Source organism: Bacillus rossius, chromosome 14 (genome assembly GCF_032445375.1).
Source record: "Bacillus rossius redtenbacheri isolate Brsri chromosome 14, Brsri_v3, whole genome shotgun sequence".
Taxonomy (NCBI): domain Eukaryota; kingdom Metazoa; phylum Arthropoda; class Insecta; order Phasmatodea; family Bacillidae; genus Bacillus; species Bacillus rossius.
Window position 1 is genome coordinate 15,944,916 of NC_086341.1, and position 18,894 is coordinate 15,963,809.

The window sequence follows — 18,894 nt, forward strand, 5'->3', positions numbered from 1 at the left end:
AAAGCCTGTTGTCTTTTCTCTCTTGGGGAAGACGGGGAAAGAAAACGTGGCTATTATAATAGCATTCTTTTTTTTTTTTTTTTTTAGATAGTGCTAGGTTGAAGGGGGGGGGGGAGTAAGGGCCATAAAGGATGGAGAGGGGAAAGACAAAGGACATCAGTGCCGTTTCTTACGTGGCATGAGACACGGACCATAAAGACTTGTATTCTACCGGTGGCAGTTATATGGGGTGACTCAAATACGAGGGCACCCTTGCCGTGAAAATATTAGATATTTTGGCCCAAAATTAAGGGTGTGACCCATACGAAGGTGCAACACTTCTGTGGGTAGTTACAGTTTGTACATGGTTGCTACAGGATGTCTGGGAATTGCGTTCCGAGATGTAATTGGAGAAAACACTATTTGCACAATCTTATAACGCTCTGCATTATTTTAAAGAATTCTACATTTAATTTTGTGTTTGAGGCTGAAGTTTAATATTATAAGTGTCTTTGCAACATGAGGAATTGAGAACACATGAAACCGAGGTTAGATGTTATAAGTCACTGACAGGTACTAGAAGATTCACTCGCCTTTTTTTTTTTTCCTAGGTGATGGGTCTGCCTAGGAAGAGGAATTATGCCGGTCGTTGGGACGTCCTGATTGATAAGTGCATGAAGTGTTTGAACAAGCTTTTAGAGATTGCTGGTCGTCGTCGGAGAAACTATATCTTGGATCAGGTAAATATTTGTTATAGTGACGTACATTACATTGGTAATGTTGAACGTTTTTAGAATGGCTTTCCTCTCACTTTTATGGAATATTCTGTTCATAGTACTACTACAGCGCTTAAAACTTACGGTATATTATAGCGTTGCTAGCAATAACATTTAATTTAGTTGATGGTTAAGCCTTTGAAAGTTTTATTTTAAGAGAAAGAGAATATGTGGTTCCCCAATTTATTTGTTTAAATTTTTGAGGAATAAGGATATATCATCTGTTTATGGATAAACTATTAAATAGACTTAAGTATTTGTAAAACAATGGCATTATTATCTGTACTGATGCAAATGTAGTAACGTGAATTAATTTATCGAAAGATAGGCTAAATTAGCAATTACCATAGTAATATCACAGTCTTCTGGTTCGTAGTTTGAAACCTACATTGCACCAAATTATGTACAGAAAGTTGCCTTCTTATTTCCTTATCCGTTGCCTGGCATGTTTCTTCGCAACTGCCTACCATTTGTCAGACCCAAAAGCTGTTGCAGTGTCATGATGCAAAACTAGAGCATATGTATTTGTTTGAAAATACATTATATGTCTATCTTTCCGGTAACTGCTTTCAAATAATGTGCCTTGCATATAGTGCTGCAGATTGCAGAATGCCTGTATATACAGAAAAACCTCCATTAACGAATATTCTTTTAACGAAAAACCCCATGCAACGAAATAAAATTTTGGTCCTGCCGAACCGCCATAAGATTAATGCTGTTTTAACCTCTACCGAATTTTATTTGTTCCGAAATAGTGAAATTCCCTTTACAACGAATTGCCGCTATTGAAAAACACTCAAAAATAAACATCTACTAGACATCCACTAATTTTTTTGCATTCACTGCTTAAAAAATACGTGCTTATATCCGTAAAATAATACTCACCATCGCGGAAGACAATAAATAAACAAAGCATCATGGATAACACACGTCGTGTATACATGCCACACTGTTCAAAATGGTGGGTACATTTAGCGCTAGTGGCGGAAACCTCTCGTACCATCGCTCTGGCAAGACGAACTAGTATATTTCGCGTTTCTATGGTTAAAGATGCGCACACACAAATATTTTTATCTATGGTGTAGTACAATTTTTGTTTTTTCAGTTTTCACTGTTGTTTATTTATTTCCACGCGTAGTTACGGAAATCAACACGGTAACACTGTAAAATGAATTCTAATCCTAAAAAGCGGTGACAGATTGACGTTAAAATAAAATTAGAAATTTTAAATGTAGTTGATGAAGGTGGAAAAAAAAGTGATCTAGCTAAACGTTTCGACATCCCGGCGTCTACACTTTCGACCATATTATCCAACCGGGAACAGATCGAAAACAACGCTTCTCTGGTGGGAACAAATCGAAAACGTGTGAAAGTATGTAAAAATGATGATTTGGACAAGATACTTTTTGACTGGCTAATGGAGGCTAGGGCATCTAACATCAACGTCTCTAGGCCGATTTTACAAGTAAAGGCACGCCAGGAAGCACTGGGAATGGGAATTGATAATTTCCAAGCATCAAATGGTTGGCCATTAAACAAGTGTACTCTATGTACTTTTTCATGTTTAATTCCTCATATACAGTAAAACCTTTTTGTTGCGACCCCATTTATTGCGACCACCTCTCTATTACAACCCGATTTCGAGGAACCGTGAAAAAATTGCCGAAAATCCGAAGATAAACAGACAGAAAATAAGTTTCTTGTGGTGAGTAACGTGTTGCTGCGTTTCTCTTGCCGAGTGCTTCCTGTCGACCGCTGTCAGCGCTTAACAACCCCCATTCCACGTCCCTTTGTCGGCAGGGTGCAGATAAAGGTTTTTGTGGCAACGTGTTTACGTTTAGCTTATTGCGAGTGTCTAGTGTGGTACGCAGTTAAGGCAAAGCTACCTGCTGGATTTCTCTTGATTTTGATTACTATCGGTTGACAATACACAGCGACCGACTGGATGCACGCCCGCCTCGACTTGTTTTAACTGCCGCAGCGATGTTTATTTTGACAGCTCAAGCAATTAATTTTTCCCGTGGGTTGATAGAAAAAGGTCGCTTCACCCAGCATAAAAAAAAAGGCTACGCCACTTATTCCCCGCGCAGGAAACACACTGGCTGCCGTCTGTCTACCCCGCATTTATCTTTCTTCTAACATTCCACGTTCTCCTCTCGCGCGAGCAATAACTAGGGCCACGATTATATGGTGAATCGCGAAATCGCGAAATTTTCCGCGAATTTATATGGAAAATGCGAAAAAAGCGATTTTTAAGAAAAACCGCTAAATAACACCGAAATTACACAATACAAGTCTCTTATATTTTAATGTGAAAAGCTTAATAGTCAAGACTTGCCCGGGTCCTGGTTGATAAGCTGGAAAAATTTCCTGCCTTGCATTTCTACATGCTTCCTCTAATCAGCTTTAGGGCGCCGTCTGGTCAGTGTGTGTGTTAGTGAAGCGGGATGATAAGAGCGACGCTCAATGGTAGTTCTAGCGCGGTAAAACCTCTAAGTGCAAGGCTTCTGAACTGGCGCGCAGTCATCTCGTTCCCGTCAGATAACAGTGAAATTTGAGCGGTGACCATAACATTATATGGCGGAAAAATAAAGATAAAGGTGTAATGCATTTCCCTATGATACTTTCAAGAAATTTGTAACGGGTTTTTTACACCTAAAACTTCGAAAACATGTCTTTTAGCCATTTTATCTCAAAAGAACCATTAACAAATTCTTAAATGCTTTTCGTAAACAGACTCCAGTCGGATATATAGTATAGTTTGGAAATTGCGTAGGTTTTTCGTGGCTGTGCGCGGCACACGACTGTAGTTGCCATGCGTCACGCGCCGAGAATGTTGTTCGGCAGGAAGGGCGAGTATAGTTCATTTGCGGCAAAAATGAATACTTTTACGGCCCTGCTAAATTTTTCCATTAAATAAATTTTGAAGTTTCAGTGATTTTCCTTCAGAAATAATGTTGTGTAACTAACAAACAATTTGTATCAAAACAATTAACGGTAAATGGCTGTCGCGGGGGCCCTTAAAAATTTTTCATTTTACCAGAACTGGACTATACAAACCTGGCTTTAGTCGCACACAGTTTGGTGAAGGTGAGGAAGGATGTTGACAGTTTCACATGCCAAAGGACGTTGAAGTAGGAGGGGGAGAGAGACATGATGGTTTGTATGCCTGGGAGGGATGAACCTTGAAGTCTAGACAAGGGAAGGAGAGGTAAGCCGTATGACGTCATGCATCCGCCGCCTGTGCTGCCGCCAGCCTGTCTAGACGATATTCCCGCGCTCCCACTTACGTTGCACAAGCTACTGCTGCCGTATTTTTAAAGGAAATGTCCCATTATTTTTTTGTTATTCTCACATGAACATTATTGGAAATATTAAAGCCGACACAAAAAATACGCTGTGTGTTAAAGTTAACAGATTTTAATAATCTTTCATTTTGTTTTGTTTTAAATTTTTTTTCTTCTGATTTTCACATTTTGGTCAAAATGTCCAATTTTTTGACGGTTCTCGAGAATGTATTCGTAAAATCACTGCTTCGTTAAATCCGGGGTTCGTGACATCGGGGTTCTAGTGTATTTAACTACGGCAAGCAAGAAATCGTACATGTAATCTAACCAGTAAAAATAAACTGTCTATTGACATATTTTCTTTAGAGGTGGCCTGTAGGGCGACGGACTTGTCATGAAGGTTTAAAGCACAGCCGTCTAGCATTGTGAGTGACAGCATCCTGCCATTGTATGGCTGGTTTCTTAGCGAGTAGCGGTTTGGGAAAAGGGGTTGGGGGGGGGGGGGGGTTGAAATCAACTGAAAATTTCGGAAAACATCTATTCCGACCCTATTCCTGGGAACCGTGAGGGGTCGTTTCAGAGAGGTTTGACTGTAGTATTAAACAGTCAGAAAGACAGTTCTAGCCATTTATGTGAAGCTTTATGATGACAAGAAATATATCGTGCGAAACCTCCATTTAACAAACCCCTTTACAACAAACACAACAAATTTTGGTCCCTTGAGATTTGGTAAATAGAGGTTTCACTGTAATTCTTTCTTATAAAAAAACTTTTTTTGTAAAGGTGGTCATTTAGGGCCTCTTTCGTCTCAATTACTTGGCAAATAATTTATATTCTGCATCGCCTAGAATTGATCAATTTTTTGAAAAGTGCATAAAATATAACTTTATGAGTATTGAGAAATATTCAATATTCATGAATAATTTAATATTAAATTTGACATTTAAAATCCAATTATTTTTTGTAATCATTTATTAGTACAGTCAAGATTTTGTGGTGTTATTTTAAGACAAATTTCGGTGTAAAGAAATAAAGATTTCGGTGTTATATGGTTTTATTTTTTTGCTCAAAATACCCACGGCAAAATTTTCTTGCTTTTCTGTACGACATGCAAATTTATTAAAACAAATATTAATAAACACTAAAACCTCATGATCTAATTACAATTAAGTTCATTTGCAAATTCATAGATAGTTAAGTTCATTTGCAAATTCATAAATTCAAACATTTAAATAACTACTAAAAATTTTACGACTTAATTACAATCACATACACTACAAAATTACACAATTTAGCACTTCCAAAGTTACTATTAAGACGGTTTTATTGAAATGCTATCATAGTTATATTTTCCGCATTTTCTGGAGTGAGACGTCTTCTGTCACTAACTACCAGTGAGTACCTGGAAAATGAACGTTCTGCATCAACATTTGATGTTGGGAACCAGATTGCCCTTAAACTGGCTTGAGCAAATTCACTGTAGTCCCCTTTAAGGGAGCAAAGTACCTTTGCAACATCAATTTGGCTTGTTTCTGGCAATGAAAGTTCATCCTCAATTATTTTTTTGAAAGCAACATAGCCATGTATGAATGTATCAATGGGAAGATGGGAAACAGAAGGCAAGTTATGCAGACTTCTGTAGGTTTGCATCTTCTATGCTAACCCTACTCACATTTCTTGGGATGAGCAGCAAATTAATGGCATTAAAGACTCTTAGACAAGGATGTCGTTTAACAAATGAGTTTTGCCTCAAACGCTTATGTTTCTCACTCGCGACATGTTTCACAAGCGTATCGCGTCTCTCGTAGTCTAGTCTGCAGTTACAGAATTTGCACATTAAAATTTTATCACTGATATAAAATCCTTCGCTGGAAAATTCTTTCGATCGGTCACTGGCAGAAACCTTCGTTTTAGGCATTATCAAAAAATTTTTAATCATATAGGAAGAATTTAACCTCTCAATATGCAAAAACTTGCCGTGCTGGAAAGATCAAAACAATGGAGAATAGATGAGAATACAAACGCATACCGAATACCAACATACGTACGTGAAAATTAATACCGACATAAACATGTACTATTTATTATTTACAATCGTTACGTTAAGCAGGGTTAATTTTATTTTCGTAGCCTACGTACTTTATTTTAAATAAACAGTAAAAGCAATGCGGTTTAGTATGTAATATTTTAATGATTAAAAACGTAATCGTAGAAAAACATATTTTGGACGTTTGTTATTTTGGTATTTACAGAAAGTGAACGGCGGCCATTGTATCATAGTTATCAACATCTTAAATTATTATGGTACACAAGATTACCGTTTAAAGAAAATATTACGTTAATTCCGAGACTTCATTTTAAAATCTATAATGAATCACCGTCGCATATAATATATATGGCTGCTAGTTACTGTAAGAAATATTTGATTGTGCTGATGATGTGAATTGTCCTTACAGAATGGAAAAAAAAAACGTAAATAATCAGGATAGACGAACTTTCGTGACATATCGCGGATTTCGCACAATTTCGTTTTATTTCGTGTTTTTAAGCGGTTTTCTGTGTTATTTCGTTTTATCGCGCATTACCATATAATCGTGGCTCTATTTATTAGCAATAGAAAAACCAAATGGGACTAAATTCACAAAAAATTTAACTGAAATAAGTGTGATATGTATGAAGCCAAGTTTATTAATTAAGAAATCGAGATTTGTTTTTTTGAAACATAAAAGTTTAATAATTATTTTAAAAAAATATTTTTGTTTATCTAAATGATTAGTTTGACAGACAAAACAATTTTCAAACTTATAATTTTTCTGGTTTAAGAAAATATTCGGCCAGTTTTTTTCCCTTGCATTTTATACCATTCTATTATGACATTAATTTTTCTTGGACTTCATGAGGTGTGAAAATAAAAGTTAAACTCCATGATTAAATTCAATTCGAATAATTTCTATTTTCATTAATAATTTGATATTAATTAAAAAATATTTTCAGAAGCCTACAAGTTGATATAAATTGTTTCATTCACATACATTTTCCCATTCTTTTAACTTCAACAGCAATCCATGAAAACTTCACGGTCATTTAAGTTCTATGAGAAGCATGCCAACGAAAGAATACTTGTTTTTAAGTAAGACTTTCATACAGTAGAACCCTGTTATAATGAATCTGAAGGGAGTAGTTTATATGTTCACTATAGAGGGGAAACTTTATATCTGGGAAAACTTTTATATTGGCAATACATACTCAAAAGCATAATCTTAACTACACATAGGCCTAAGCCAAGAAAAGAACGAATGAAAATACTCAAAGCAACAGTTTTATGAGCAAATGCAGATATTTTTAATACACTACACATGTACAAACTTTCTATTAATGGTTCTTCGACATCGGCGTATTTTCATTTTTTCAGGCGTTTAATACTCTGTGACGTATTCGCTGCTTGAGAAAGAAGATTGTTCAGCTTGTTTAATATTGTATTTAATGTGGATGTTGCAATTCCCAGTTCCTTTGATATTAACACATGCGGGACAGTGGGGTTGGAGTCTACCTTTTTAACAATGTCCAGTTTATCTCGCACAGATAATGCCTTACGTTTTTTAACGCGTTTTTCACCCATTTTTATGTACGTATTTCTTATTGAAGCACATTTGCAGCTTAATAACACGAAATTCTTTTTACCGTCAAAAGTAAATAAACGAAAAATAACGAGTCTGGCGCATCAAAGATCACTACGTATCATTTAGTATCGCAGTTGCTAAAGCTGTAACGAAAATTTCTTACTTTCTATGGAAAAAATTAGTCCACAGAGTTCTATCTAGTGGTAGTCTTACGAACCTTACTCGATCAAAATGTCCGAAACGAGAACGATAAAAATGAGACGGAAATTTTTGAATTTGTTGCTATAATGTACATACGTATTTGTGTGGCGGTAATTTATGTTTAATTTTGATAACTTATTAAATGTACACGCGTTCGCCCATTCTTTAACTATGCAGGGAAAACTATTTTTTATTTTCACCAAACTGAGCACCATTTCTGGCTACACGTAGCCTACCGAGGCCACTCGATTACGACTTGTTTATAATATGAACAGTGGACAATCGAGTAGCATATTGCGGAGAAAAACGTTAATGTGATCCAGAATAGACGTTTTGTGAAAATACTTGTAATTATATGAAAATATTTGAAATAAATGTGCATTATGTCGGCAAAATTTGTTCGTGGTACACGGGAAAACGTATCAACATTGACAAAAGTTGTGCGCTATATCCAATAAATTAATACATAACCTCACATCATTTTGCCGGGACCGAGACGGAAATTCACAATAAACGGGAATTCATTATAGGCGGGTTCACTATAAACGGGTTCTACTGTATTTCTCCAGCCCTACGCAAATTTCTGGCTGACAGTAATATGTGTGTTGGTTCTTATGAAATAACTTACAAAGAGTAGCTTGTCACCGATGCTCCCCTGGGGTAGGGGCGGGTAGAAAAGTAAAATTTAATAGAATGGGGGGAGGGGAAGGGTGTAAAACTTCATGCTGGGTTTTTAGCACCTGAGAGCTTCCCCTCCAAATCTCCTTGGTCCCATGTACTAGTTATGGGAATAGGAGGGACTGTAAGTAGGTGAAGAGGAGTGAGTGAGTACCAACCCCCCTCCTCCTCAGCCCAATTCATCCTTTAGTAATAAAGTAGGTCAGCAAGCAGACCAGAGGACCATGTAGCTGAACCAATGATCTAAAGGATACACAAAGACTTCGCGTCTATCTATAAAATTCTACAGAAGACGACAAAATTTTAGTGTGGCACATATTACGGGCAGCACTTAACGGCAAAAATGTTAGATTGTTATGCTAATATGTATAGATGCCACCCATAATGTGAAGTGAACACAGTCATTTTATTACTGAATGTAAATTCAAAGCAACTTGGAAACATTTTGTATCAGTTATTTACTAGAAACGTCTTCATGTGTGTCTACTAGCCAGCCAGCCAGCTTGTCTGCTTGGCTCATTTTGCTGCCGGCTAGCGTACATGAATTGGACAGCTTTTGACATCTTTCACATCATTTTGCGAATGAATACAAATTTATTGGCTAAATGATTAGGCAATCATTTGCTTGGATAAATCTTTTAGTCGAGACAAGCATTTAATAAAAAATTATAGTTGTGCACACGTTTATTTCTAGATGCCTGAGCTTGCAGAGACTGATAAATTACTGAATCAGTTACAGGATTTCACAGATACATATGTATTACCAGCTATATTGGTCAGTTATATAGGTAATAAATTTGCATTCGAATTTGAACACCTCAACAGTAAATACTGTACTTTATACTAATAAATAATTTACAACTATAATGTGTCATCTTTCATGGCCAAGCATACCTAATGCACTCTTAACTTTTATGTTTTTTTTCTTTCTTTCATGTCGAGGAGAAAAAGATTTAAAGGGATTTTCAAAGATGTTTTTATTAGATATGATTGGAAGAATGCAGTATAATCACAAGTACATTTATATATATAAATGTGTGTATATATAGCAATTCTTGCTTGTGTACCTGTTGAGTTAGGTAGAAAGTAGAGTACAGTTTTACAAATTGCCATCATGTTTGAAGTAAAATGGTTTCAGTAGGAATTTTTTCTAACTTTACCTTTCTTTAGTTAAAAATTATTCTATGCAAGCTTAAAAATTTTTAGTAGCAATTGACTAAAAATGTGAGTATTTGAATGCTCCTATTGCACTCAATAAAGCTAAATCTCTGAAACTTCGATAAATTTCAGATTCTCATTATTTCTCAAACTACGTAAGATTTTTAAGGTGTTTAGCTAGTGTTTATTTTTAAAATATATTTTGAAACACAATGTAAAAAAAAAATTCCCTTAATATACTTGTTTAGATTTTTCTGATAATAGACATTTGTTGGTAAGTATTATGTAATGGAATTATTTTCTTGGGAAAACTTTGAAAATGAATTCCTTATTAAATTGCTTCATTACATTTTTGTTTTGTAAATGGAGTGGACTTGGAATGAACACAAATTTAAACACTTTGTAAGATCATTCTCTTATAATTTTCAAAGGCTTTACCATAGCAAAGGTTCTGAGACTGCAAATGACTAGAGTAGCTGTAACTATGTACAATTAGGCAGTTATTAGTGCAATCAAATTTTTATCCTTTATGGTGTATTTTTGTTGCCAATTAAATAGATTTAATTATTTTTATTTTTTTAAATTTTTTTTTTTTGCAAATAGTTATGGTTTAAGAATCATATAGGTGATTATGATTCATCAGATGTGTATTTTACTTTTAGGAGCAAATATTGTTTGGTTAGTAGGACCATTGTATTTTATGAAGTACCGATTTTCTGGTTGAAATGATACTCTAGGAATGTGGATGTAAGAATGATTGATGTGAAAATTAATGAACTGTCATGATGTGACAGCTAAAATCACACCTTGCAAGAGAGTATTTAATAGTTTGGAATACAATGAGATTTTATTTAGTAATAATATGTTAATAAAAAAACAGGCATGTGTTTTGTATACATGTTTTACTTCAAATGTGTTAGGCCTCAAAGCTCCTCATATGGTAAAACCCTTTTTAAATCAGTTCATTTGCATTATTTCATAGTTTTCTTGGTCACAATATTTATCACAAATAAGATTGCTTACTTGAATTGCATTTAGGCCTATCAAAATAAAAATGTTATTGCACCATTTTATTTAATTTTAAAGTAAATTGAAGAGCTCATAATTTTATTACCTGATAATACAGTAGAATTTCTTTACTACATACTAGCAGAGACCTGCGTTAATTTCAGATTATATTAGATCTACATATTCCCCTATAACCTTCCACAACAAAAGGTCTGTTAATGTTTATTTTTATTACAAAATAACACAATGTTAACTGTCGTTTTATGTTCTGGTAGCAAAGTATCTTGTTTTTCTGGAGTTTCAACTTGTGATATAGTACCAACATATAGTTGCCCATGGGAGAAACCCACTTTTTGTAAATCAACGTCAACCAAAGAGAATGTTTGTCCCCTGAGACTTATTAATGGTCATCGTAAATGTAGTTTTTACTGGAGCTGTGTGAAAAACATTGGAAAGTCCATGGAAATCATTGGAATCCTCGGGATGTGCGCCATTTGGCTGCTGGGCCGGTGAGGATGGTCACCATGATTTAGTTGACTTTTAAGTCTTTTATTAGTAGCCTTGTGCCATTCCGATTTTTAATAATAGTTCGTGAGGTGGCAGGCCAGATGGATTCAGGGAATTTGAAAATTCTTGTGGCTAGTGAACTACATCCTCAACGTTGCAAACTGTGTCAACTGACTCATGGTTTTTGATTTGGCTGGGAACTTGATGTAGAAATTGATTGATGACTTCATTGACAGTGTTGTTCCTAGATGACACTATTGCCCTTGAACACGGCCAATGAAAGTCTCTATCAAGTAATTTTTCAAGGTCAAGATATACTGCATGAATAAGATGGTGCAGGCTGTGAAGTATTCGACCTAGTGTCTCATTTAGTACGATTTCAGCACCGTTAGCAATCGAAAATCACCAGAAAACACAAAAGTAACCCCACCTGTGTCGGCATTGAAGTTCCTGAGGTCCTTTAACGTTCAGTCAACAGCTTCAAAGCTCTGTGACTCACAAGACGCTGCGTGGTTTCAGAAGAAGACTCCTTTCATTCTGCATATTCTTGCTGTTCTCTTCTTAGATGTTATTCATGCGAGTTGCGATTTTCTTTTAGGCATGTTGTCGCTATTATACAGTTACAGTAACTATAACTTTACACAACACTTTACAGAAAACTGTACACATAACTTTACACAAAACTTCGATAAGATAAAAGGTTAGAACTTAACCTATATGAGTTTTAAATTTAAAACAATGACTCATAGATATACTTTCCCAAGCACTCCATACTGATTAAACTATTCATAGAGAATACTTGATAATCTCATCTTGTAAAATTTCCTGAACTTTTAACATAAAAACAGTCTCTGTGGCTGGAATGCTAACTTAGATAGCCTATATGTAGAGACAGGTGTTTTTCGCGATGCACGAAATCGCGAAATATTAACGAACTTAATATACATAAACTTAAAAACGCGAAATTATCAATTACTTAGAGAAATCACGAAAAAAAATTAAGAAAAAACACACTGAAAATAGCTAAACGTCCATTTTGATGACTCGATAACAGCAGTTGATTATAATCTATTGTTAATGACTTTCGATAGTCTAGGAAGTCGTATTCGTGTCACGCTATCGCCTCTAAAGAGTCGCCACTCGCTACAGTTTTTTAAAATGGCGTGGATGTAATCAAACTTTTTGCTTTGTTTCTTTTTGTAAAACGTTGATTTTAAAATGGTTGTGACAGTATTTGACAGGGCGGCGAAGTTTGCGAGCGAAAGATTCTATGTCTTTGACAAAGTGCAAAAAATTCTCATGTACAAGTACTGCAACATTAGATAGAGTGGCAACGGAAAGACACGTGCTTGAAACACATAAAAAACAGTGCTTCGCATAACAAAAACAAGGAAAGTTAACAATCCAGTGCAAAAAGGCAAATTTCGCTGGAATCAGCCTTGTTGATAATAAAATTACACTGCAATTTTTATAATTGGTTAAATGTCAGTAGAAAATGTCATAACACCATGTTTAATAATTCAAATATTAAATATAAAAAAATCTAAGCAAATTTTTATAGTTTAGAGTTTAAACCCAGCGTGGTGCTGTGTCTTCACATAATATCTATAAAAATTGATGTTAAGTTTTACAAAAGAAATTTTGCTGCTTCGAGATTACTATATCACAAAGTGCTGGTTGAAAGCATGAAAATTATGTCAGTATCATTTATGAAGAATTTAACTTTAAGAAATTATTCAGTATGAGGTAGCTATGTAAACTGTTAGTTTCCTAAAGCCGTGAGTGCCAGGCACATCACTGCCATTACATCGAGAGGTCATTTGTGAATAGAAAATAACAAGTTAGGGTAAATATGTAGTTGGGCGGTATTTGCGAAAAAAAATGTTAAAAATCCGAAAATACCTTTATTGTATGCTCTTCAACTTCCTCTTTTCATTAAAAGCGGCGGAGGTAAGAAATTCCAAATACTTTAGAAGATATCGAATTTTTAAATTTCATCACAATACCAGTGCATTAATGTGGCGATTATCATTGTTTCTTGTTTACGTACGAGTATCTACTTTTTTTTATTGGATAATGATGTCACGTGATTGTTCGTGATAGGCCAGAATTCAAACGAACCAATACGTGATTATTTAGTTCATTTATTGTTTAAAACGGTGTTTAATTACCGCCTCCAACTTAGGTGAGTTTTTAACGTTTCTAATTTTAAAGTCTTATTTGTTATTTTGATATTGTTGCGCAAGTAATAAGTAACAAAAAAAATACGTGAGTTATTACTGTGCATCCTTTGCTACGAGTTTGTTATGTAAGGTCAGTTACATTATAAATAATTTAAAACTAAAGAATAATTAAAATTAATTCACATTATTTTTAATGTCGGCTTAGTTTGAAAGTATTAGTAATGTTACTGACCTGACCTAATCAACCATTTTATTAATTACGCATTGACGATTCGCGTATTCACGAACACACAGCAAAATAACAAAAATGGCGTCGCTCGAATGGTTCCACAGGTCTTGTATTGCAAAATTAAAAAATTCTATATCTCCTAAAGTATTTGGAATTTCTTATCTCCGCCGCTTTTAATGAAAAGAGGACGTTGAAGAGCATAAAATAAAAGTATTTTCGGATTTTTAACATTTTTTTTCGCAAATACCGCCCAACTACATATTTACCCAAGTTAGTAACACTTTTCTGGCACTACGAACCGAGTCAAGTATCGGTTAAAGGTTATGGCTAACCAACATGTGTTTTGTAATTAGAGGCATTATTTTCTATCAAGCAGAATAAATTTTAAATTCAAATTCTAAGTTATACATTAAACATTTCTGTAAGTGTGTATTTTTATGTGTATGTGGTTTGTCTCATATAAAAACTATATCACTTAAGTATGTACAATGCAGAAAAGAAATTGTTGCCATAAAAAACTTAACTTAAGAATCTGTAATAAAATAAATATATTAAATAAATCGAAACTTAGCAATAAATTATCACTACCATCAATATTATGTTATATCCTGTAATGAAACTAATGTTTAAGAATCACATATAAACACAGCAGAGAAATTACATATCTTTAAACACGTTATCCAGAACACCTGTAATTAAAAAGCATACATTAGCAAATTTACCCTGAGCATATATTCAAATGCTGTATTTTTTTATGGTTACAGGTGTTAACAAAAAGTCATGACAACAACCTACGTAGAGTTGAATTTCTACTTAAGTTTTTTAAAATGCATTTTAATTATTGACAATTATGTTTCCTAACCTAACCAAAATTTACCAAACCTAATTTCATGTAAATAAACCTCATTTGGGTTGGGTTAGGTTACATTATGTTGGTTGAGGATAGGTTATGTTAGGTTAGTATCTGTGTACATGCCCTTACATTTAATATGTTTTTCTTGTGGGACATTACCTAATATATAAACGAAAATATAAGAACGTGTCTGTTTGTAATTTGCCCGACATTCAAAACAAGAAAGCTGCGAGGAAGGTACTTTTACACTATTTTACAAACACGCCCCAACCTAACGGAACGTTTTCACGCACATACTTTCATAACGTGTTAATTAGTCACTCACTTTTTCACGGTCGTGACGCCCAGATCTAGAAGAAATGCAGTCATTTCTGCGACATCACCCTGTTCCAGTTGACCTGTATTTATTAACATCGTAACTCTTCGTGCCACGTCGATAATATCGTGCTGTCTCCTTCTTTACATTCATTTTAATAACCTAACAAACCGTAATAACTAACACAAAGTTACACTGTAAAAGCAATAGTTCACTACAAGCAACAATTAAGACAACCCTTTAAAATTAGAAAATTAATTAGTACACAAATACACTGGATGTTTTCGGAAAATCAGAAGTCGTTTTGAGCAAACAAAAACAAGCGTTCAACATGGCTCGGGCCGACACACAGTTACGTAGGTGATTCATCCGCAACAGCTTGCAACGTCATCTGTAAACAAAATAACTTAACTTTCGTATATTGTAACCCTTCTTCCTCCTCAATTGGAAGAGGGGTTGCGTCCCCGACTCACTCTGGGCGCGAAGGGAAAAAATAAATATTAAAACCAGGCATAAAAAGCTAAACAATATAAATTCCCCACACCACTGCCCAGGGGTCAGGCCAAAAAATTTAAAGGATATAATAGCAGAGTAACCATTAAACAAACATGAGGCAAGACTTTGGACATATGTTATTAAAAAATAGAAATTTGCAAAAATAATTTTTACTATACATAACCATACAAGCTTAGTTACAAAAGCTGACGTTAATAATGACAGCATCTTATCCCCATTTGCGATACTAACAATAACCTTTAAAAAAATCGTAAAAATATAAATACTGATAACAACAAGTATAAAAATATATAAGGGCGTGAGGCGTGGCCACTATAAAATATCAAAATTTACTGACTGCCCTAATACCAAAAATCAAACAAGACAATCAATACAAATATATAAAAAATTCTACAATAATAAAACTGAAGTACAAAAAATTTATTTAAATAAAGTTCTTAAACTCTCAATCAACGGTTTAGTCTTTCTTCAGGTGTTCGTTGCTAAAGACTTGCCAAAAAAACAAAGTTAATATCCTAGGCGTGCGCTGGCTTCCTGACCTTCCTCACCAACTCCAGAGTCTAATGCCACGCCGGGCCATAGGTACGGATTCACAAAGGCGTGAACGATGATCAAAAAAAAAATTATCTTATTTTTAAGGGAAATGTAGCAAAAACTCTTCACGTAACATAACCATGTTACCACAGAAGTATTTATCATCAGCTTCAAACAAAGTCTTACTTCTTTATTAACTTGCCAATGATTTCATAAAAACGTAGAATGGCCGCACCAACCAACATCAGGCTGCGCATGTAGTCCAATACCGATCGCATACTTTTAATAATACTGCACAAGCTGATATATTAGCTAAATGCCAACTTTACGTATGCAAATTCCGATGACAAAGTCTCAAAAACAAATTGCAAAATGTTCGTTTCTTCCAAACTTATACTTTTATTGCAACTACAGGCAAACGGGCGACCTTTTTTAAAAAAATCCCACACTGGAACAACGTGTGAAAACAAATGGGCCTCTTCACCAAACTGGCTAATAAAAGTTCCGTCCAAATAAAATTTAGTATGGGAAAATACACAGTTCACTAGGTTTGCCAAAAACCACTGCAGCACCACGAGGGTAAAAATCAAAATTGCGGCCTCTCTTTACCTTGATAAGTTCAGTATCACAGGGCAATCCATTGCCCTGTCACCCAGCGTGGAGCCTCCATCCCAATACTCTTCGTCGCCCGTTGCCGTCCGGCACACCAGTCCGCGCCGTCACATGGCTCTGTCCTCGACGGTCGCTCGGCACCCACACTCTCGCCCCAGCTGATTTTTTTCTTCCCGGCAAGCCGAATGTCTGACGTCATCAGCCAACCGCCGGGCGCTCACCAAGTGGTATTTACGTGAAACACAATCGATATTCTTAAACTCATAATCGATAGCTACCAAACGGCGTATAACTAATTAACAGAAACAAATATAATTAAAAAAAATTTACAGATAAATTAACATTAATTAAAAAAGGCGTAAAAAATACGTGAAATAAAAAACCATATAAAACTAGAGACCAGCAACAAAAATAAATTACAAGTAAAAATGTGGCCCTGCCGGCCACAACATATTAAACAATATTACTCCAGGATCTGGAAGTAAACATATGTGAAACATTTTCAGCAATATTTATCGTTATTTCAGCTGTTCAAAATTACATACTAAGGAACTATTTCTTCAAGTGTGTAGCCAACATACCGATAAATATCGTTGCCACGCATGTTTAAAAACTTACATATAAAATTAACAAATACAAATTATTTCAGTATTCATACACACGTACGGAAACGTAATAGCTTGATAAATTATGTCGTCCTATTTTGTTTATTTATTTGTCAAACAAATTGCACAATAGTAAACCAAATATTCTTAGTTCCATTTTTCAACAGTTCTTCCCAAAAGTACGAACTTACCGTGCGGCGACTATAGAATTGTAGAAACTCAAGCAGAGGGTAAACTTAGTGTAGATATACATAGAAACTTAAGAATTCCCTATAGATGTACAGTAAGTCCTCGATTAATGGACACTTGTTTAACGGATGTTTGTCATAATGGACACTATACATGTATATATATATTTTCGGATACAACATGAACCATAAATTGATGTCGTTTTTAAGGTGTTACAATTTTTTGCTATGACATTTTACATAAGTTCATAAATGGAATTGTGTTAGTGCACAGATTCGTCAAAATCATTCAACAATTAAATAAATTGTAAGTTCAATTTTGCCCTACCTCTTCTCCACTCTCTTTTCCTGGCATAATCCCAAAAATCATTTAATAAAAAAAATATTCAGCCCGCTTCTGATAAATTGAGCCACTGCAGTTCACTATCAACAATTCTGAACTTAATCCATTTTGTAATTCAGCGTAATCATGCATTACATTTGGCTCTTTTGGAATTTCTCTCACGCAAAAGTTTTTGGGAGCAGTTGGCCAACTTGCTTTGAATTATTTGATTCAACTACATAGCACCATGCTACTTGTCAAATTTGGAGATAAAACACATGCCTGTTTCTGAATAGTAGTTTAATCAATACCATGGCTAAGGGATCCATTAAATTGCATCGTAGTGGAAGCAGTCATCTTCGCGTGGCTTCTGAATTCGCATAATGGATGCCTACTCACACTTTAATGTGTCTACTAAATCAAGATTTTAGGGATGCAACACTCACATCCTGTGTCCTGTAGCTTTGGGACAGTGTTGTAATTTTTTTGTAGAGTTTTGACATAATATTTGTTGAAAGCAAACCATTTTAATTTGTAATTCAAATACACATGGGGAAATGCGTACCCAAATAAAAGTGTTAACCCCAGACTGACTTGACATACAAATGTAATGCTCGTTACAAGTATGTATTTTTAAAACTTTTGAAACTAAAAAAAAAAATTCTTGTTTCAGCTGCTAACCATTTTATATCTAAGCTGAATGAAATACAGTAAATCCTTGTTAAAATTGTTTCACAAGGTACTTGAAAAATTTAACTTATTAATAGGAAAAATTTGTTGAAAGAAAAATTTTGTGTATGTCACATGCAAAATTGTTAACCAGGCAGGATATTTCCTTTAGAGAGTTTTACTGTATTGAAATGGTCATTATTTACATTTTATTGAAAATTCATATACATCACATCTAAAAAGAGCTGCATTCTACATAAGTACAACCAACTGTAAACAGGTGGTGCTAACAGTTAAAGTTTTCAAATATCATCCATCCTTTATAAATGCATCTATTTTATCAGGGATACATTTGCTAAGGAATGCAGGAATTTGTGGACTGTTAACACATCCCTCTGTATTGGGAAATAGTATTTTACTGTGTGTACTAGTGCAAAAAAAATTGTGCATTCATTTTTATTTTAAAAATTAAATTATATTGTAGTTAGGTGATTACAGAAAACTGACTTTGGTCTGTGTGTGATGGAAAACTAAAGCTAAACTCAGTTATAAACTAATCTAAAAAAATTTTTCAAATATCTTCATAAACTAAATATTAATTTTTATAAATGGCTACCCTGTAAATTTGGAAAGAGTTTTGTATATTTTATGAG

General features: G+C 34.6%; 1 protein-coding gene across 1 annotated transcript in view; it reads left to right on the forward strand.

Moving 5' to 3' along the window:
• The window catches only part of LOC134538681 (heterogeneous nuclear ribonucleoprotein U-like protein 1), an 82,607-nt gene that overhangs the window by 14,377 nt on the left and 49,336 nt on the right, over positions 1-18,894 (forward strand). Inside the window, exon 10 of the mRNA XM_063380100.1 lies at positions 591-719. Within this exon, the coding sequence (XP_063236170.1) occupies positions 591-719 (129 nt within the window). The remainder of the gene's footprint in view (positions 1-590; positions 720-18,894) is intronic.